At 44.4% G+C, this 22,596-nt stretch overlaps 2 protein-coding genes across 2 annotated transcripts in view; both read right to left on the reverse strand.

Annotated features, from left to right (window-relative positions):
• Positions 1-10,263, reverse strand: part of LOC127692160 (aldehyde oxidase 3) — an 89,720-nt gene extending 79,457 nt beyond the window's left edge. Inside the window, exons 1-5 of the mRNA XM_052192228.1 lie at positions 10,086-10,263; positions 8,242-8,299; positions 3,991-4,087; positions 3,047-3,155; positions 1,589-1,715 (exon numbers count right to left, since the gene is read on the reverse strand). Coding sequence (XP_052048188.1) covers positions 1,589-1,715; positions 3,047-3,155; positions 3,991-4,087; positions 8,242-8,299; positions 10,086-10,139 — 445 coding nt within the window. The 5' untranslated portion in view covers positions 10,140-10,263. The remainder of the gene's footprint in view (positions 1-1,588; positions 1,716-3,046; positions 3,156-3,990; positions 4,088-8,241; positions 8,300-10,085) is intronic.
• Positions 10,264-17,655: 7,392 nt separating this feature from the next.
• LOC127692638 (aldehyde oxidase 1) overlaps positions 17,656-22,596 on the reverse strand; it is a 69,194-nt gene continuing 64,253 nt past the window's right edge. Inside the window, exons 32-35 of the mRNA XM_052193217.1 lie at positions 21,189-21,254; positions 19,392-19,580; positions 18,783-18,950; positions 17,656-17,925 (exon numbers count right to left, since the gene is read on the reverse strand). Coding sequence (XP_052049177.1) covers positions 17,875-17,925; positions 18,783-18,950; positions 19,392-19,580; positions 21,189-21,254 — 474 coding nt within the window. The 3' untranslated portion in view covers positions 17,656-17,874. The remainder of the gene's footprint in view (positions 17,926-18,782; positions 18,951-19,391; positions 19,581-21,188; positions 21,255-22,596) is intronic.

Raw genomic sequence — 22,596 nt, forward strand, 5'->3', positions numbered from 1 at the left:
CAGAACAAGCAGTGTCTGGTTGAATAAACATGAGACTGAGATGGGCTTTGGAGAAAATGTCGTCATCAACAACACATCAAAAGGGGGACAAACACAGAGCTCAGTGAATACAGAGTACCATTAAGTGACGTCAGAGGGAGGGCATAAGAGCCTTATTCATATAATTACCCCATGCTTCTCACAACAGGAATACCTGGTAACTCAGCATCAGCTCAACCTTGTTCGAAAAGCCTTGAAGCCCAAGAGGTGCGGAGACTTAAGAGGACCTGTAGCTCCTTTAAATGTTCTAGTTTCAGATGGATCGCGTGAATGGTGTCTTATGACAAGATGAGCTTCTGAATCCGTGAGAAGCAATCTTTGTGAGATGTAACAATAGACCAAGTGGTTCTAGAACACTGGAGACAGGCGACCCTTGACCTGTGTTTCATTTTTTTTTAAAGATGATTATTAGGTGAGGTTGTCTCTACTCTTGGCCAGTTCTTTGGATCTGTTCTGAAAGGGGTTATATGTGATGACAGAGCCTAAGAACAGCAGTTCCTGAGACTGGGGATGTAAGAAAGCTAGCCTTATCTTTTGGTAGAAGAATTCTAGGGTGGCAGGCAGTAGTTGTGCATGCCTTTAATCCCGGCACTTGGGAGGCAGGTAGGTGGATTTCTGAGTTCGAGGCTAGCCTGGTCTACAAAGTGATTTCCAGGACAACCAGGGCTATACAGAGAAACCCTATCTCAAAAAACCAAATAAAAAGAATTCACTGATATGCTGAATGCCTCAGACACAGTGCATGGATATTTCACAGGACATTTTTCGAGTTTTGGCTCCTCTGTAGCAAGGACAGAAAATGTTAATTGACAAGGAACAATTAAACAACAGTTCATTGTTAATGATGTTCATTAATTTCCTCATAAAGCTCTGCTTGGCTTATTCTAGTCAATAGTCCATGACTTGCATAAGGACGGAAGGCAATGTGTGTCAGATTTGCAAAATTAGAGAAAGTGAAAAGTGTCTTGACAGGGTGGATGTGCATAGAAGACCTGAGAAGAAGAAAAAGTCCCAAAAGGACAAAGGTGAAGTCTCAAGGCAAAAAATGGCATGTGCATTTATGAATCACTGCATTTTCCTCTCAGTTCCTAAGAGTCCATGATTTCATGAGCATCAGTCATAGTTGAATAACAAGTGTGCCAGCAAGGCAGGCTCAGCAAAACACAAAAACAAACCACAAGGTGGCTGCTTCCTTAGGCCAGCTCCACCTGCATAATTAACAGATCTCAAAGTCTTAATACTTCCCAACACCATCACCATAGTAGTGTTGAAATCACATCAGTGATGCCCACACAGGCATCCTGAAAAAGTCGCAAGATATGTCACCAAGAATGTTACAGTTACATGGACACTGTCCTTGACTTTCTCCTAGTTGCCTCGGTCTGTCTTCCCATTCAACCAAGATGGAGACTTTTCAACACATTAAGAAGAGTAGATCATAAGGCTCAGTATACACACCTGAGTCGAGGGCTTTGGCTCTCTGTGCATGGAAGTGCTCTTGCTTCCCAGCTGCCTCGTTAGCCTACATTTTAAGAAGTCATCAACTTACCTCCTAAGGTTTCCATGATCTGTTCTGTGGAGGGCTCCGGGTGGTTCCTCAGGAGAGTATAGATGCTCATCACCATCCCGGGAGTGCAGAACCCACACTGGGTACCATGGCCTTTGGCAATCCTTTCCTAAAAGTGAAAAGCATGTGTACTTCAGACTGAGAATCTCAGGATGGGAAATCTGTAGTGTGTGTGTGTGTGTGGTTGCTGTTGTTGTGGCAGTGTGAGTACAAGTTCATACATGTGTGCATATGTGCGTAAGATGCACGTGTATGTAGAAAAAAAGGGTTTAATATCAAGTGTCATCCTCAACTGTCCACCACCTTATTGGGTTTGAGTTTCTCACTCTCTGCCTTCTTAGTGTTAGGATTACAGGCAAGCGCAGGGACTAGAACACAGTTCCTCGTGTTCTCGAGGGAAGCTCTTTACTGGCTGAACCATCTCTCCAGCCCCACTGATAGTCTTTATAGATTCTAACTTCTTATGGTGTGGAAAGCTATTCTTTAGGCTAAGACAAAATCCTTGCCCTCAAAGATTTTATAAATCAATCTTGGGACCACTTATCATACACAATCTTGATAGAAGACTACTATAGCACAAATGCTAAATGGCCAACGTGTAGGGCACAAACTTTTTTTCTGGCTAGAATTAGCGTCATGACTGGCTATTCGCACAGAATATACATTTCAGTTTTCCTCATTTTCTTGTCTAAACCAAGATAAAGGTGAGTTGTCTCCATTGTAATCTTTGTGGTAAGTATTCCCAGAAAGTGGGGTGGGGTCTCTGAGGCTGTGAGATGAAGGAAGCCACTCAGCCACCTTCTTCAGGTTCCTCCACACATTTGCACGTAGTGGCAATAAAGGGGGTAGAGCCCTTATATTCCTGTCCTCTACGTCCACAATCCAAGGTCTGGACAACTAAAGAGGCCTCATCAACCCGGGTTCCTGTTTCATTTCTTTTGCCATGACAAATATCTGATTAAAATCAACTTTTGGGGGGAAAGGGCTTTATTTGGATTACAATTCTAGCTCACAGTGTCTCAGTGAGGAAAGTAAAACAGGAACTCCAGACAGAAGCTTGAAGGCAGGTCTGCTTGCTATTCCACATAACAGTCATTGCCTCTGAGTGGGGAACTCAAGTCAAAATCAAGGAAGTGTGGTAAGAACTGTGGAGGATGTGCTTGCTGGCCATGAGAGAGGCTTATGCTTAGCTAGCTTTCTCATGGAGTTCGCCATCAGCTTAGGGAATGGTGCTGTCCACTGAGGGCGAGGCTGCCCACTGAGGGCGAGGCCTTCCCACATCAGTTACCAATCAGGACCACTCCCTTAGACATGCACACAGACTGCCCAGATCTAGACAACGTCTGAATTAGTTCTCTATACAGATAGATAACCCTAATGGTGGTTACGGATGACTAGGACAACTTGTTAAATCTTAAACTCATTAAAACACACTCTTACCTGGACAGGGTGTATCCTGGTTTTGGTGCTTCCTATGCCTTCTACCGTAGTGACAGCAGCCCCATGCAGAGAACAGATGGGGACCAGGCAGGCAGCGACAGAGAAATGACTTCAAAGTTCACGTGGTGAAGTAAAAAAAAGAATTCATAGGAACAACAGTAGTATTGGAAGGCAGAAAGAAAAACATGCACTTACAGGATTATAATTACTTTGTCATGAAGATAATTGAGTGTATGTAACCCTAACCTTCTCCCTAATCATCAAATAAATGATTTTGAATTTATATGTCTGCCTAAAAATAAATATTGTTAACTAAGAAAATCATTGTCTCGCCGGATTATCTTGTCAAAACAAGGAGTTGAAACGGTCTTGGTTGGCACGTCCATTTCATCCTGTCAACTATGAAAGCTGGCTGATAAGGAGCTGCTGGTCCTCTGAGCAATGTGGGTTGTATGTGGTTCTAGAAGAAGTTAAGTGAGACGCCCTTATAGGCGGGTCATTTAGTGGTCATTTACACCAGCATCCAGGTCCCATGGATGCAAACAGCTTTACCTGGTCCTCTGTGCTTAGGGGAAGACTAGGTTAGTTGGTAGAAGGAAGCAGCCTTTCACAGCTCTCTTGGAGTGGGACTTACACAAAGAATCTTGGCTTTACAGACCAATGGACTTGGGGCTCACAATCTAATGTAGTGGGCTCACTAGTTCTCTGGCTATGGTGAAGACACTAATTCCCATAGAACCTCAGTTTCCATCATTTGTAAAATGCAGTGCCAACATTGCTAGGACTCAGTGCAACTCTGTGCCACATTCTCAAGATGGTAACTTATGGGTTGCTTGTTTTAGAGTCCTTTGTAGAATGAATGCATGCTCCAGGGTGTCAGGAGTAAATCTCATGGGGAGTCAGGGTTGGAGTCAGTCTCAAGCCTGCTGGTAGAGGACAGGTACCTGATCTTTTTGGAGATGGGGTCGTATCTTGAGATCATCACTGTACAGGCACCACAGTCACCTCCTCCACAGCCATACTTTGTCCCTGTGAGTCGGACTGGAAGTGTTATGGTTAAGGAAGAAAGAAGAACTTGAACTTTCCGTTCTTACCATAAAAATCTTTACAACTCACAAGAATGACATCAGAATGGTATATATCCTTTCTTTTTCTGTTGCTGTGATAAAAGTACTCAGGTCAAAAAGGTTTATCCTGGCTCACAGTTCAAGGTACAGCCCACCATGGTAGGGAACTTGGTAGAGACTTGAAGACACTCGCATGACACGCACAGTCAAGAAGCAGAGAACTAATGTGGATGTCAGATCTCCATTAGTTTTCTCCATTTTGTACAGTCCAGGACCCCACCCACTACCTGCTCAATTGTGGGGTCCTACCACAATTAAGAGGTGTCTTGCCATATTGTCTCATAAGATAACCTTCCACAGGCATGCGTAAAGAGCATCTTCAGGTCATTCTCAAGTCTGTCAAGTGGAAAACTAAACACCACAGTGTAGGCCTTCTTGAGATACCTCACTCACCTGACAAATGATTGGTGTTTAGTGTAAGTCAGAATGCTGCATCTCCTGAGACAGCAGTCACTGCCAATGGCCAAGCAGTCAGCCTCAGGGACCTCCAGATCAGCAAGGGAGAGTCCTACCTCCCCCATGGCCCCAGCACTTTGAAGTCCTGATTATTCCTGCTTAGAAACACTCCAACTTTGCTTTCACATCAGTGTTATCCCTTTAATCACACAAAGTCCGGAAAGGAAGGAAACTAAAAAGCATTCCCATCATCGAAAATGGAGCATTTCCAGTAGAGACTCTACAACTTTTATTGATCAAGGAAACAGAAAGGAAGGAAAACAAAAACTAAAAACATAACAAAAGCTGGTGTGCTTGTCAAAGAAAGAAAGAAAGAAAGAAAGAAAGAAAGAAAGAAAGAAAGAAAGAAAGAAAGAAAGAAAGAAAGAAAGAAAGAAAGAAAGAAAGAAAGAGAAGGAAGGAAGGAAGGAAGGAAGGAAGGAAGGAAGGAAGGAAGGAAGGAAGAAAGAAAGAAAGAAAGAAAGAAAGAAAGAAAGAAAGAAAGAAAGAAAGAAAGAAAGAAAGAAAGAAAGGCAGAGAAATTTGGAGTTTCTAGACACAAAGTACTTTAAGCTTTCAGTTCATTCTTGTGTTGACAGTGGGGAGGGCGGAGAGTCAGGCCTCACTGTCATCACAGTGTTAGGTAGCTAGTTAGAAACCAGCAAGTTTTTCATAGTCCTGGGAGATGCTATGAAGGCTATTTGAGGAGAATTGTCATCAACATTCTGGCTCAGTTGTGAACTCTTTGTACAACACTACTGACTGACCAGGCAAGACATGTAGCAAAATAGTGGCCACTGTGTTATAGGGGCCACCGACTCTGTTTTGCTTAAATTTGAGGCTCACTGCTAAAAGCTTGTGACTGGGGAGGTCACAGGCTGTAATGGGGAAGTTACTGTTGTTTTGCTACATGAACTTGATGTACTTGCCAAATTGCCTTCTAAATAATTTGCTCCTGCCCATAGATTAATGCTGTTCTCTGATTTGGTCTGAAATTTCCCCACCCCCAGTGGACAGCAGCAACTGTAGAGACTCACAATTGGCCATGGTGATGATAATAACTAACCACTCAGCCATAAGTTGGGCATCTATACTATCCTTTCCAAGACTCAGGGAGCATTATGGGAGAGGCTGTCTTCTGGGCATAATGCAGCCGTTGAAGTCTTGAACTCAGAGCAGCTGTATCTGCCAAGAGTGGGACCGTCACATCAATATTCTATAATTGGAGGTGGGATATCTCATGAGGCACCATACCTCTGAGTATTTATAGACAGTTAATGGGGGATAGAAGAAGAAGTGTTTTTTTTTTTTTAGGAGCATTACCACTGGCAAGGTGTCCATATTCTGGTAATTAACCTGCACCCACGGTCCTGTGAGCAACCCTAGGAAACTCACTGGGTCATAAAAAGGAAATATATGTATAAAAGTGAAGGGGGACAGCTGGGAAGAAGGAAGTCGTCAAGAGTGGGAGAGGTGCGAGAGAGAAGTGGGATAACTCAAAGCATATTATATATACATATGTATATATACACACACATACATATATACATATATACACATATATGTTTGCATGTATATGTATATATGAAACTAACAAAATAAACCCATTACTACATGTAATGAATATAGGCCGATAAGAGTGACAGCAAAAGACATGAGCATGCTTGGAACGGGAGCACGTCATGGAAGGATTGTTCTTTCACGACCAGTTTGGACTCGGTTACTACAGCTCTGCTAGCACAGCAGCTTTTCAGGAAGGGAAGTGTCCCAATTGCTGGACCTCAGAGTTTAATGTATCAAGTGAAAAAGCATGATTGCCTACGTGGAAGGAGAACTAGAGATCAGACGAAGGCCAGGTTGGTGGAGGTGGCAGGCTCTGCTGAGGTCCATCCGTCCCGGGAAGGTTACTTCCTCCCGGCAAAGCGGGGGCTTTTTCTTTTCTACTTTTTTTGTTTTTAGAAAGAATTTCAAGTAATATTGAAGTTCTGATCCTTCTGCCTCTACTTCATAGATTGCAGGGGCTATTGGCATGTACTACCACACCTTGTTTATATGTGTACTAGTGACTAAACCCAAGGTTTTGGTCATGGTAGGTATAAATTGTACCAACTGAACTACATCCCCAAGTCTCAGCCAGGCCATGATATAGATTTTTTTCTATCTCTTTAATTATTTTTAACTTGTGCTGTTATATGATTTTTGGCAAAAATAAATCAATCTGTGTTGTAGCTCTGGTTCATGAGGAAACGTGATTTTTATAAACTACCAGGAAACTTATAAGATTATTATGTAGCTTTCTGATAAAGAACAAAGATGCATCTCCCTCAGTAGTGAGTCCAAATGGGCCTGACAATTGCTTGGACTGGGAAATGCTCCTCTGAAAGCTCTCTGCTCCGGAGAGGCGAGGAATAGAACTACTACTTCCACACACAGATCGGCATGGTCCTTTCGGCCATTATCCACCCTCATCCCATTCCTTTCCTCCGCAGTGACCACTGTCACCCAAGAGAGTGCCTGTTGATTTGTAATATGTTCATTTCCCTGTCCTCTGCATCATACTCTCTGTCTTGTCTGAATCACAGGGCTGGGCTGTTAAGGGAAGGTCAGATCTCGGTAACCACAGCACATCCAGCTAGCAATGTGACAGCTGTGAACTATCAAAATGGAAAGAGCATGTTGCACATACGTGAACACACATACACATGTGCATGCACACGCTCATGCATACATATACATAGACACACACATGCACGCACACACATGTGTATGCATACTTAGATGGCACGTCTCCTTTGATTTCTAAGGACACTTTTCAAAATTTCTTGGATATTAAAGCACACAAACTCACAGCAAACATCAGCAAAGTATGTCAGAGTATATCTGCTTGGATGTTTTTATTTATCTCTTAGGGCCAGGGAGAGGGGTGCCTACAGTCACCTAGAGATTGAAAGTTGAGAACCAGTTGAATTTACCTCTAGAAGACAGACTATTAGTTTTGGGTTCTTGGAAGCAGGACTAGAGAAATCCATATTCTTAACATTTTATCTCTGTATAATGTGTGTGTGTGTGTGTGTGTGTGTGTGTGTGTGTGTGTGTGTGTTGTGTACTTGAGTGCCTTGGTATGTCTATCGTGGTCAGAGGATTACATCAGGTGTTAGCCCTTTATCTCTTCTTAAAGCGGAGTCTCCTGTTCATTGATGTGCTGCTAACCCCAGGCTAGCCCATGGACTTTCAGAGGCTCTACTTTCTTTACCTCCCATCTTGCTGGAAGAGCATTGGATTAGCAGGTGTGCACTGCCAGATGTGCACTGCCAGATGTGCACCACTGTGCCAGGCCTTCTGTGATTTCTGGGGACCCACACTCTGGCTCTCACCCTTGCACCACCTCTTCCTGCTTCTGAACTTCAGATTCTGATCAGTATCCCCAGGCAGTTCTTGAACTTGCATAAATTTGGAAGCACTCTCATGACCAATCCCACTTAAAAGGCAAGTGACCTCATGTCACACCGTTCCTACACACAGTAAAACCCTCTCCTTGAAATGCAGTGGAAATGGCTCTGTGAAGGCAAGTGAAGTCCTTGGTTCCCCGACCTGCAAAGCTGGTTTTATTTTCTCAAACAAGCAAAAGGATACTGACCTTTCTCAAATAGAACAATAAATTAACCTCGGGGTCTGCGTTCCTCTCAGTGACCTGAACAGAGGAAGGGTCTGTGTAAGTTACTGAGTAGCGAGAATGATTCAGAACACGTTTGTTGATCTTTATTGCCTCACTTGATTAAACACCCACCCCTCTTTGCAGTTGTGAAATTACTTAATGCTGTATTGTACTTGGTTATACTTTGGCAGGAAAACGTCTGGCTTTGTTTTAGAGGAGCAGCGGAGGTTTAACAAACCTCTGAATTCTAGCACACTATGGGCTCAAGAAAATAACAAAAATATAGAAATTCCATACATTTAAGCATTTCGTGCATTCCTACCTTATAATAGAAGACAGAGAATTAAACTAAGAGTTTTAATCCTTATCACCACCACCACCAAAACATTTTTTTTGTTTTGTCTTGTTTTGGTTTTGGTCTGTTCTCCATCCACCTTTAAAATGTTAAGTAAACAAGAGCTTTGACAGCAGTAGGCAAACAGGATTCCTTCAGCAGCCCTAGGAAAACATTCTCGCAAATCCCCACCCTTCCCTTTAGCTTCAGTGTTCTAGATAAATGGCCATCTCCCCCAGGAAGTGATCACAGAGCAAGGAAAGGAGCCCAGAGATGAAAGCCAAGGTCTCCCCAGTATTTGCTAGCCAAGAGATCTGGGCCACATTGCACAATTACCCTGAGCCTTCAAAGCACCGCGTACAGCACACACCCCACACAGCACACCCCACACAGCACACCCCACACAACACACCCCACACAGCACACCCCTCACAGCACACCCCACACAGCACACCCCACATAGCACAGCCCCGCACAGCATACCCCACACAGCATACCCCACACAGCACACAGTACACCCCACACAGCACACCCCACACAACACACCCCACACAGCACACCCCACACAGCACACACCCCACACAGCATATCCCACACAGCACACACCACACAGCACACACCACACAGCACCACAAGCTCAGCTTAAACCCTGACTGCCCTTTTCCCTGTGACAACAATGCTGAGAACAGGGTGTTGATCTTCGCATCACATGCAATTGTCGAGAACATCCAGCATATATGCAGACCATACTGCAGCCATTTTAGGTCCTCTCTGGGCCTCGGGAGCTCAAGACAGAGAAGGTAGGGCTTCAGCTTAAGAGAGTCAAGACACTTCATGTGTTCACTTGCTTGCTTATTTATTTACTTTTGAGACAAGAGTCTCGTTATGAAGCCCTTGATGTCCCGAAACTCACTTTGAGACTAAGTAGTCCTCAACCCCGCCTCTAATTCTGGCATTACAAGCATGAATCCAATCTTAAGAAACCAATCTTAAAGGAATAACGGGTTAACATGTAAATTAACAGTTCATTCTGGCCTTCTGGTATGTTTTCTCTTCCATTCTTCCGGAAACAAAGGTTTTAAAAGCATTTGCAAATGACCTAAAGACCTTGAACTCTGGATGCCCGTGTGCATGCACGTGAAAGCAGAAGTTGGGTGGCACAGAAGTTTGAGTCCCAGTTGGAAGAGGTGTAGAGGAAGAGTTAGAGGATTCTCTTGCCGGGAACCCGGTGCCTAACGCTTAGGTGCACTCAAATGTGACGAGGCTTTGTTGGAGACACATAACTACACACTTTCCCCTCCTAGTCCCAACACATTAAAGAGTCTCTCTCTTCCTCTCCCCCCTTGTCCCCCCAAGAGGCACGGCAGATCACTAGGTCTAGCAAGCAACAACGCCCCCCACAACACTTCATTTTGGCAAAGCTAATGGCGTATCGCTTCTACCAGCATTCCTAATGTGCATTTATTCATTACAGTGTAGAGAACTTACTTTTTTTCCATTCACAAAGAAAATAAGCTCATCTGACTCCTTAGAACGAGACATTGCTTGAGGGTAGTTGCCGCCCACACTCTGTGCCGTGTGCCTAATGCGTCTGTCCCCAAGTCCACCTCTCAGATGAACTGCTATGCCTTGCAGGAGACCGAAGAGCCTTACTGGATTTAAAGCTGCTCTCTGGCTTTTTCGGAGTACTCCTCCCACTCAGCCCTGCCCCGTTGTAGCTCCCAACCTTCCTCCTTCTTCCAGTTTCAGCTTTCCTTAAAACCTGGCCCAGGACTCACGTCTCCCGGTCCCAGACACGGGTCACTAGAGAGCATTTTCCTCTAGTGACTGTAGTGGGTCAGATCCATGTCTTGACAGTGTATTTGTTTGTTATTTTTGCTGTTATACTATAAAAAAGAATGCTTTAAGAAATGATACAAGTATGAGAAGCAACAAAGTAAACTTTCTCTGTGCCAACATTTAGTAACCAGAATCATGCATGCTGCCGAAGGTTTAGAAGGCATTTATGAACACAAATAGATGCCTACATGCATTTTTGTTAGTTTCTTAACAATATTTTTGTTAATTTCTAAAAGGTGAAATTAGACCATTCATATGATTTCAAAGTTGTTTTCTTTTTTTCTTTCTCCCAACTTACTTTGGCTATATGTGCCTCAGTGGATTTACCTAGGAGTTGGGGAAAAACAAAATGAAACGAAACAAAACAAAAACACCTTCTTCAGGGTTGTTGTGGGGATTACAGGAGCCCATGCAGGGAAAGTGCTTAAAACAGCAGCTGCCCAGTACAAGCACTGTAAATGTTATTGCCAAACATTCCTGACAGTCATCGTCCATTTACGTTGTGAGTTGCTCTCAGGTCTCTAGTTATAAATATTCTACAGGGCAGGAGAGGGCTCTGTAGATAAGCACGGGCTGCCTTTTTGGGCAACACAACCTCCTGTCACTCCAGCTCCAAGGGCTTTGACATTTCTGCTTTCTCTGGGCTCAGGTCCACGTGTGCCCATACACACACACACACACACACACACACACACACACACACACACGCAGTGAGCGAGTGTGTTAAAATATGCTGCAGTGAAAATTGAGCTCTATTTCTTCGTATTTAGAGACACCTCCCTCCTTCCTCTCTCTCCTTACTTTTATTTTGAGCAGGTTTTCTTTGTTTCTGTTTTTTATTCTGTTAATTTTTATTTTAAAATTAGGATGCAGAGTTAGAGGTTTCCTTACAGCATGTCATGCATACTTTGTTTTGCTTGAGCCCCATCCTCATTTGCATATGTTCTCTCTCTCTTTTCTTGTTCTCTCTCTCTCTCTCTCTTTTCTTGTTCTCTCTCTCCTCTCTCTCTCTCTCTCTCTCTCTCTCTCTCTCTCTCTCTCTCTCTCTCTCTCTCTCTTGCAGTTAGGTGAGAGTGTGTGGGTCATGAAGACAGAAAAGGCACTACAGGAGAAAAAGAAAAAGAGGTTTCAGGGAAGGGGTGTGGGGTGGGTCCTAGAGTGAGTCAGGTGTCAGGTGAGATCAGGAAGGGGTCTGGGGGCCGGGAAGAAGGGTATTGAGCAAGGATTCCTGCTGAGCAAACTCTCAGGTCTGCAATCCCTGGCTGAGAAGCAAGGATCTTACTGGAGGTAAGTCACTCATTCCTGAGCTGAATGATCCATACACATCATGTACGACAGGGTGTGTCTTCTCACCCCACCACACTGTCCCCCTCCCTTTCTCCAGCATCCGAGGACAGTCCACAGTTAGCTGCCATTTCTCTTCTGTTATCTGCCCGCTATATATTTAGTGCATATTTCTACTTCTTTTTGTGCCCTTTCATTTTTTTTTAAAGTTTTAGCTTTGAACTTTATTTTATCATCACATATTTTTATATTTTATTAGATATTTGCTTTATTTACATTTCAAATGGTATCCCCTTTCCTCATTACCCCATCCTATCCCATCCCCCTCCCCCTGCTTACCAGTCCCCCTCCCATTTTCCTGACCTGGCATTCGCCTACACTGGGGCAATAAGCCTTCACAGGACCAAGAGCCTCTCTTCTCACTGATGTCTAAAATGGCCATTCTCTGCTACCCATGCAGCTGGAGCCATGGGTCCCTCCATGTGAACTCTTTGGTTGGTGGTTTTGTCCCTGGGAGCTCTGGGAGTACAGGTTGGTAAATATTATTGTTCCTCCTGCAGAGCTGCAAACCTCTTCAGCTCCTTGAATCCTCTCTCTAGCTGCTCCATTGGGAACCCTATGCTCAGTCTATTAGTTGGCTGTGAGCCATGGGTGTTTTGATCCACTTTCTGCTTCTGTAAGGCAAATGACACTGTCAGCAGGACAAAAGGGCAATCAGCAGATTGAGAAAAGATCTTTACCAATCTTACATCTGATAGAGGACTAATATGCAATATATACAAAGAACTCAAGAAGTTAGACTCCATAAAACTAAATAACCCTATTAACAAATGGGGTACAGAGCTAAACAAAGAATTCTCAACTGAGGAATACTGGATGGCTGAGAAACACCTAAGAAACGTTCATCCTTAATCATCAGGGAAATGCAAATCAAAACAACTCACTAATAAGTGGATATTAACCTAGAAAACTGGAATACCCAAAACATAATCCACACATCAAATGAGGTACAAGAAGAAAGGAGGAGTGGCCCCCTATTCTGGAAAGACTCAGTGAAGCAGTATTCGGCAAAACCAGAACGGGGAAGTGGGAAGGGGTGGGTGGGAGGACAGGGGGAGAGAAAAGGGCTTGCGGGACTTTCGGGGAGTGGGGGGCTAGAAAAGGGGAAATCATTTGAAATGTAAATAAAAAATATATTGAATAAAAAAAAAAGAAAAAAAAACTCTGAGATTCCACCTCACATCAGTCAGAATGGTCAAGTTCAAAAACTCAGGGGACAGCAGATGCTTGAGAGTATGTGGAGAAAGAGGAATACTCCCCCATTTCAGGTGGGATTGCAAGCTGGTAAAACCACTCTGGAAGTCAGTTTGGCAGTTCCTCAGAAAATTGACACAGTGCTACCTGAGGACCAGCTATACCATTCCTGGGCATATATCCAGAAGATGCTCCAACATGTAATAAGGACACATGCTCCACTATGTTCATAGCAGCCTTATTTATAATAGCCAGAAGCTGGAAAGAACCCAGATGTCCCTCAACAGAGAAATGGATACAGAAAATGTGGTACATTTACACAAGGAGTACTACTTAGCTATTAAAAACAATGAATTCATAAAATTCTTAGGCAAATGGATGGAACTAGAACATATCATCCTGAGTGAGGTAACCCAATCACAAAAGAACACACATGGTATGTACTTGCTGATAAGTGGATGTTAGGCCAAAAGCTTGGAACACTCAAGTTACAACTGATAGACCACATGAAGCTCAAGATGAAGGAAGACCAAAGTGTGGATACTTTGTCCTCTCATTTCTATCAGGGTTTTTATGTTATCTGGAGGACTTTAAAACATATAATGGCTAGTTGCATAATCTATAAATGCTCAACTCTTTTCTGTTAGCCTATTGTCAGTGAGGCAGAACACTGCGCAGTCTTTTACATCTCACATCTGCATCCTGAGAGGGGTGACTTCCAACCTGACACTCCAGCTATGTAAGCACTCCAGGACTGTCAGACCCAAGTGGTACCTGGCAGTTCAGAGTGTGAGCGATGTGTGTGGACTCCGCACTCACAGTTTGTTGTAGATTCTTCTGACATGGTGTTTCATGGGACCTTAGGATGATGACTGTAAGTGTGAGTGCTTGGAAGCATGTCCTGTTCCAGCCCTCTGGTAGCCAAGGAGGAGAGCAGCCACGTCATTCTGTCTAGCGGCTTGTTTGGTAACTTTTCCATCATGGAAGCATGTTTCTGGTTGTCAACCTGTTGTAATGTTTGGATGAGAATGGCCCCCATAGACTCAGATACTTCAGTGCTCAGCCTCCAGTTGGCAGAACTGTTTGGGAAGGATTAGGAGGTATGGCCTTGTAGGAGAAGGTGTGTCACTGGGGCTGGGTTTGAGGTTTCAAAAGACCGCACCATTTCCAGTGAGCTGTTTCTCTTTGCCTCATGGTGTTGTCTCCACATGTGAGCTCTCAGCTACTGCTCAAAGGCTATGCCTGCCTGTCTGCTGCTATGTTCTCTGCTATGATGGTCATAGCCTCTACTATCCTCTCGAACCACGGACCCCAAATTAAATGCATTCTTTAATAAGTTGTCAGGTCATGATGTTTTATCATGGCAATAGAAAAATAACTAAGACATCTGTGGTATAAAAATTCTCATGATCAGGCTCATTCTCCCTATTTGATACTTCTTGTCTACACTCCCCCATCTGTCCCTTCTTACTCTCTGAACACCTGCCCAAAATATCTGTTACTCCATGATTATTCAATCCTCTGGATGCTTGTATATTCCAAAAGAAATGGAAAAGCAGATGCAAAAGCTTTGTCCATTGGGGAAAGTATGTTCCGTTTTCCCTACCAACTGCTGGAGAGACTGTAATGCATATGTGCCACCCATCTGTGCCTACATCTGGTGCCTACACCTGGTGCCGACCAACCTGTGAACGAAGCTCAGTTCTTTTCCGTTTTCACCAGACTGTCCCCAGGGATGTTCCACTCCACTGGTGTGAGCTGGGGGGGCAGTGCTGGCACAGGATGCTGTGTAGGTCTGGGAACCTGGCTCCCATGCCTGCTTCCTCTGTCGTCCCCACTTGCAGTTTACTCTGGATGCTCTTCTTCCCTCCTGCTTCCCTGCGCATGCTCATGGCTTGCATCCTAAGGAGAAGCACTGCAGAGCAGCAGGCAGGCAGACACAGGGAGGCAAAGAAGAAGCAAGGACATTTTCCAGGCAGAGGACAGAGGCAGGGCCTTCAAAGTAAGGGGCGGAGTGTGTGTGGGGGGGAGGGGAATCCATGACAGAAGAAAGGATCCCAAGAGAAAGCTGGATAATTCGATGTGGCTAACTCACATCATGTACATATGCACCATAGGGATTCAGGATAAGATCCTGATTGGGTGAATGGGATACCATGGAAGGTCGTTAGACTAGAACATCATAGCATATGCATACATGCCTATGCATGTGTGCAGTATACATGGAGAAGTATATCCATTAGTTCATACAAAACTTTGGCTTCAACATGGACAACAGTTTGGAAGGGAAGCAAATCTGAGTGTAAGAAGAGGACATTATTGCAACAATCAGGGGCTAAGGACTGTGGCTTGCAGTAACAACAGCTGACAAAACAGCAACTGGCCACTGAAGAACTGTTTCTGAGGTGGGACTGACAGGCTGTCACGCCTGCATAGCTGTGTTCACAAGTTGAACAGTTCTGGGATCATTTTTTTATTTCTGGCCAAGCAACCCAAAGATAGCTATACTTATTGGGAGAGCTGTTTGGGACACAGGCGATCTGAAGGGTCTAAGACATCCAAGTCACAATCAAAAGCAGGACTTGGAACAAGTGGTAGAATGGGCCTTGGTCCCAATACTTAGTGGAGAAATGCACAACAATCGCTGAGTTTGAGGTTCGGTCTACATAACAGGTTCCAGGCCAGCCAGCACTGGAAGACCCCGTCTGAATGTTCCCTGATTCTGAAGGAGCAGAGTTTTCAGAGTCAGAGAGCTTCAGCAGTAGAATCAACTCTAACCACGGGGTAACAGTCTCCGGCCAGCAACAGTGTAATGAGAGAGAAGGATCAACAACCCCTCGGAAGCCTGCACTTGTAGGGGATGGGCTGCGGGAAGCTAGCAAAGGGTGGAAAGGAGGCAGTGGTGAGGAGATGGGGAGAAGGCAGAGAACTCTCCCTGTCCTTCTGCCATGGCTGACAGGCTTCAGAGACCCCCTTAACTGTGCTCCACATTCATCGGATTAAAAGGCCAAGCCTGTGTCCCTAGCTCTACAGACCACCAGGCACAACTTTCTTGAGTTTACTATTTCTCTCCTCAGATACTTTGAGAAATGTCTAGGGGGAAAAAAAACCCCAAAAACTTATTATACATTTATCCTTTTAGGGCATGTGCTGGTTAGTTTCCCTCAGTTTGACATATCATCATCTGGGAAGAGGGAACCTCAACTGAGGAATTGCCTCAGGCAAACCGGCTTGCAGGCAAGACTCTAGGATATTTTCTTGACTGTTGATTCACTTAGAAGGGCCCAGAGCACTGTGCCGTGCCATCCCTGGGTGGTCCTGGGGGGGGGGGTCCTGGGTGGTCCTGGGCGGTCCTGGGTGGTCCTGGGTTCCATAAGAAAGCAGGCCCAGCAAGCCATGGAGAGTAAGCCAGCAAGCAGCACCCTTTCATGCTTTCTGCCTCTGGTTCATCTTGAGTTCTTGCTCCTTACTGCCCTCAGAGCGCATCTGCGGTCAGGACCTCTCCTCCGCAGGTTGCTTTTCACCGTGGTGTTTATCACAGTGACAGATGACAAACCAGAACAAAGTACACGGCTGGGGAGGGTTGTTGTGTATAAATCACCCCAATGGAAACCCTGTGCTATGAGCAGTCAGGCCCTCTGTCCCCTCAACCCTTAGCAACCACCTACCCACTTCATCTTTGAGACGTTGTCGCTTTGGGACCTTTTGTATAGACAGAATATATATGTCCTCTTTGTGTGTTTTCTTTCATCTGTATAATGTTCTCAACATTCACATGTGCTGTAGCATGTATCCATACTTCATGCCTTTAAAGGACTGAATGAATTCACTTTTGTGAATGTACTGCACATTATTTATTAAGTGTTAGCTGCTAGTGGAGCCATTGTGAACAATGCTCTGAATGTTTGTGTATAGATTTTTCTGTGAAAACGTTTTAATAATCAAGTGCAAATTCTGCTTAATGTTTTACCTGCCCAACTGTTCCCCAGTGGCTGCACCATACGCACCCCTCCAGCAATGGATAGGAACATTAGTTTCTCTATCTGCTTCAAACACCATCCATTGTCTGTCGCTTCAATGCCAGCTGTCACAGTGTATGTGAATAGTGTCTCACCACAACTCTGACCTACATTTCCCAAGGACAAACAAGGCTGAGCACCTTCTCTGTGCTGAGTCTCTCTCTCTCTTTCTCTCTCTCTCCTCCACCCACCCCCCCTCCATGCTGGAAGGCCTTGCATACATCAGGCAAGCATTCAACTACCTTAAACTTTATTTTGTTGGGACAGGGTCTTGCTCCCTAGCCCAGGTTAACCTTGGATTTTATACCTTCCTGTGTGGCCCTCCTGAGAGGTGGAAATGCTGTTGCCACCTCTGTAGTTTTGATGAAGTTCATCTGTTTGTCTCCTTCTGATCCCTGTGGTCCCAGAGACTATTTAGCTATGGGGCCTGTATCTGTCTGACAAGAAGTGTAGGATGGATGATGATTCTCAGGGACAAATGAATACACTGATTTTACAGTTTACAACAGGAAAAATATCTATAAAAACCTTCATTTGTTAGAGAGTATAACTTCTGCCAGTGTATACAAACTAAAAGTGAACCACAGACAAGCTGTCATATAGTCCAGTTAGCTTGACGGATCCAAGGGACAGAATAATGAATGAAACCACCTTAGAGCAAATGATTTAATATTTGTGCAATTTAATAGATGATTTAGAATTGCTCAGGTGTATCTGGAGTATCTTTGAGAGCAACTTCTGAATCGGCTTCGTGGAAAGCAGTGCTATGGATTCTTCTGGGCTGTGAAACTCTGGCTTTCATAGTCAGCATCTTAGAGCAGAGAGAGCAGGAGGTGCTTCTGCAGTTGCTGAGCCAATCCCTCCAGAGGTTCCTATTTGACTCACACAGGTATGTTCCAGGGAACATAGGATCCAGGCTCATCTCTCGGGATCTGGAAGGAAAGAACAGATTTGGATGCTTATAACTTAGAAAAATGTTTGTGACTTAGGTTAAAAAAAATAACTGAAGATAATGCAGGTGAAAGCACCAGAGGCATGTGGGCCAATGAGAGATCAGAGAATGACATCACGTGATGCAGAGGCATCCAGGAGAGGCATGGAGAGTTTCAACTCCACCTGGAGAGACTAAGGGCTGTGGAGCCAGTGTCTCTTCCTCCAGTGTGAGGTAGAGGGTACCTTGCACAGCCTGCAAAGGGGGGGGGGGGGGACAGGCAGAAGAGAATGGAGACTGATCTTGTAGCCACTATAGGGTCCCGGCTGAGCACACACTCTAGATTTCTGTGCTTTCCTATACCAATATGATGTGTAATTTGAGGTTACAAAGAAAGCCATGCTCAGCAGGGACCCTACTGTGGGAGAGACCTTTCCATCACACTTTCCCAGTGCCTGTCAGGCGACAGTGGATATGGGATGAAACAGAATGACCTTCATTCTCAGCTTGGTGTTCCAGGTTAAGGCCACAGCCTCCGACTTCCCAGCCTGATTCAGGGATCCTTGAAAGGCTCGATACAAGTGGAGACATAAGACTGAGAGACGGAACCTTCTGTTCCCCTCAAGTGATAACGGGCTGCGCCCACGGGAGACCAAGCAAGAGCAGGCCAATGAAAAGACAGCCGAGTTCAAAGGCCATTCGGTCCCACTCATGTGCCCTACTGAGTTCCTGTCATCTTTTCTCTTTTCTTGCATGGAAAAACTGCAATCATGGGTTAAAAAAGACTTGGCCATAAAGCCAAGGGGACAGAAATGAAGAATCTTTCTGTGTTTTCTTTTTCTCTTGGATGTAGCATACCATTTTTGTGAACTTATCTTCACAGGCCATTCTGATTTTCTCTGGAGTCAGAGGACTGTTGAGCTTCCATGGTCCAGAGATGCCTCTCTCCTGCCGCGCCGCCCTCACTGCATCATGGATGGCAAAAAATACCGAACATCCCAGGAACACCCCAGACTCTCCCAGACCCTGGAGAGAAATGAGCCATGTAGATTATGACAGAAACTGCCCCTCCCTTTGAATATACGTGTACATATTAATTAGATACACACATACATAACCTACAGACTTCCATAAGTAAATTGTTATTGGAAAAAATAATTTAACCACTGATCTTGATATTTCATACTCGGGGATCTAGCTTATGAAAATGATTCCAAATGGAGGGATCACATATAAGCACATTAGTCATTATTGTATTAGAAAGTCAAATGGAGTCTGATAGTTTATGCTAGGCTCCAAGACTTGGAATATCTGAAGCATTTTACTATGTTGTTATTTTATAATTAGAATGTTTAATAAGGAGTCTTCTGCAATCACCATAAAAACACCAAACACCTAAGTAGACCAATGTCTCTCCACCTTATAGATATCAAATGGGCATGGACTTAGCCACTGAGCAGAGCTTACCTTAGATGAATACAGGGTGTTTGAGTGTTCAGATGGGGGCAAAAACGAAATGTGCATCTCGGTGGGGATGTCACAGATGGCTGGGATCTTGTATTGGTTTGGACCACGACTGTATAGTAGGCCCTGAGGAGAGTAACTCAGCTCCTCTATTGTGTAAAGTCCCATTCCTTGAATAAATGCACCTTCAACCTGAGAACAGAGAAGGAGGCAAAACAGTCAGAGCACGTCAACAGCAGGCTGCTTGTCTGACCCTTGACATACTGTTCTAGAAGTCTTCCAGGGTGTCTTTGAGAGTATCCCCAGAAGTCCACCTAATTCCATTCAGTGCAAAATTCCAATTTAAAGGGCATGGGTTTTAGTCTTGGTTTAGTTATTGACGTGATAACTCCAGATGACTTCTCACAGGGCCTGTGCACATACCTTTATTTTTTTTCAACAAATGAGGCAGATGAAACCCTTCTCTGGCTGACTTTGAAGAGACCCAGCTTAGTAAGGAAAGGTTCTCAGGGCTGGGGAGCCCCGCCACCTCACTGTACACAAGAGGTCATAAGCTGTCTGGCTTTCTTCTCCAGGCTCATGTACAGCTAATGTACATGAAGGGTTCCAGCTATGTGTTTGCTAAGCCTTCTCAACAGCTCTGAAATGGCCAAGTTCCTAGACACAGGAACCAAAAGTAACAGGGATGGGTCGTGAAGTTTGATAAATCATGTTCATATGCCACACAATCTCCCAGGTCATGTCACCTCTGACCGCTAAGCTAAGACCTTGCTTTTGTCAAACCTCTATCAATCAGAGCCTCTTCCCTTCTCTTCCCCCAGCCCCATGGCTGGATCACGTCTTTATTTAAGTTGATTCCCTCTACTCTTCTTCTAACTGAGCATCTCTGCTCATTCTAGTCTACCTACCTGGTCCATACTAAATTCTCCCAATCCTGTGTGTGTGTGTGTGTGTGTGTGTGTGTGTGTGTTTGTGTGCAGATGCAAGTAGGCATGTGCACTGTGTATGCATGAGCACACTTGTGTATATGTGTGTGCAGGCCAGAGATCAATGTCCAGTATCTTCATGTTTTGCCCTCTACTTTATTTATTTATTTGAGACAAGGTCTCTCACTGATTCCACAAGTTGAGTCCTAGCAAGTTCCAGAAATGAATCTGTCTCCATCCTGCCATGGTGATGAGGTTACAGAAGGGTGCTGCTGCTATACTTGGCTTTTACTGACTGTTGGGGATCTGACCTAAGATGTCCAGGTAAACGCTATCCACTGAGTCATCTCTCTAGCCCCTGAATCTGCCTTCTGTGTCTCCACTCTATACATTTTCCCCCATTCCCAATGATATGCCACAACTGGAGAGATGTTACAGGATGCTGTAACTGGATGGTAGTGGGCTTAATCACCCACAGGTTTAAGCATGTGAAGACTCCACAAGTGACCCATGTCTACCGGCAAACCAAACCTCATAGTAAAGCCTACTCTATTATTTATTTATTTGAGGCTCCATTTTTCATGCTATCTCCTCTATATCCCTCAGGGTTCAGGCCACTGACCACCTCTAGGTTTAGTCTTGCTTTTCTCAATATCTCCAGTCAGATTATATACATCTTTCAAACTACCCAAAGCACCATTTCTTCAATTTTTATAAATGTTAAGAGGACCAAGTTCTGCCGCTGGTCTAAAGAGAAAGATTTTGTCTAAAGGGACAGAAGAATCAGGTGACCAGTAAGTGGATGTTTCCCCTTCAGACCTCGCTGCAGTTTCTGCTCCACAAACAGGAAACAAGGCAAAACAGTTACACATACCTGGCCTATGTCAAGGGCTGGGTTTATGCTGTAGCCAACATCCATGACGATGTCTGTTCTGATATTCTAGTAAAAAAAATATCCATCTTAATGCAGATAACTCACAGAGAAGCTGAGAAATATATCTTGCCTGGGTTTGGGATAAAGTCTTTCTTTGGACCATTTTAGTTCATAATAAAGAAGGAACAATGATTTCATTATGTGACAAAGTTTATTACCTAAAAATTATTTTTTGAGATAGGGTCTCATGTAGTCCGAGTTGACTCTGAATATGATATGTAGCTAAGAATACCCATTAGCTTCTGATTCTCCTGCCTCCACTCCTCCACTGATTAAAGACAGAGTCCACTATGCCTGGCTTATACAGCATTGAGAATCAACCCAAGGCCTCAGGCATCCTAGGCCAACAGCCACTAACTGAGCTCCATTCCCAGTCCCTAGTCTGAATTTCTTTTATACATGTATTTATTTTTATTTTATGTGGATGAGTGTTTGTCTACATGTTTTTATGGGTCTCTCTGTGCATGTTTGGTGCCCACAGAGGCCAGAAGAGTGTCATATCATTTGAAACTGGAGTCACAGATGGCTGTAGGCCACGCTGTGTGTGCTAGGAACTGAACTTGGATCGTCTGCAAATACCCTGAATCACCAAGCCGTGTCTCCAGCCCCCACACAAATACTCTTAACCCGATTAAGCACTTTGTTTTCCTTGGAAAGAATAGAATAAAATATTTATTTGCTTTTGATTAGCTTCAAGCTGGGTGATGCAAGAGACTAAATTTAATCTACCACAACAAACAGTGAAACAGCAAAAGCCGCAGCTTTGGCCTTCAAAACCCTATGTTGCAAAACACTATGGCTACTTTCCAAGCTAATACACAGAATCCACCCAGCTCAGTGACCTCTACTGAAACACAGAGTTCAAGAAGTATCAGCAAAACAAGTGTCTAAACTTCTGTCCATTGCAGTAGAGCTTTTATTTTGGGGTTGGAGAGAATAAGTCTGCTTTATTACTTGCTTTCTGATAACTTAAAAATGCAGAGAAAAGAAGGCCCTGTCTGGGGGTTGGTAACACTTCCGACCTCCAATGAATCTGTGGATTCTTTGGTGTCAATGGTGGTCTCTGAAGTCTAATGTCAGTGAAGGTTCTACTTTCAAAGACATGGGCTTATGGCTTTTGATGGGATGGGAGCGTGGGTCTGGGTGGTGTGGTGGGTTTCCTCTAGGCTCTCCTGGCTCTCTTGCTCCTCTCTTACCCTCCTGCTCTTCCCTTCCCCCATCCCCATTCCCTTCCCCCTCCCCATTCCCTTCCCCCCTCCCCATTCCCTTCCCCCTCTCCATTCTCTTCCCCCCTCTCTCTCCCCCATGCTCATGGCCTGCCTCCTCTCTTCTCTTCTCTCCCTCTCCC

The sequence above is a fragment of the Apodemus sylvaticus genome, chromosome 9, assembly GCF_947179515.1.
Source record: "Apodemus sylvaticus chromosome 9, mApoSyl1.1, whole genome shotgun sequence".
Lineage (NCBI taxonomy): Eukaryota > Metazoa > Chordata > Mammalia > Rodentia > Muridae > Apodemus > Apodemus sylvaticus.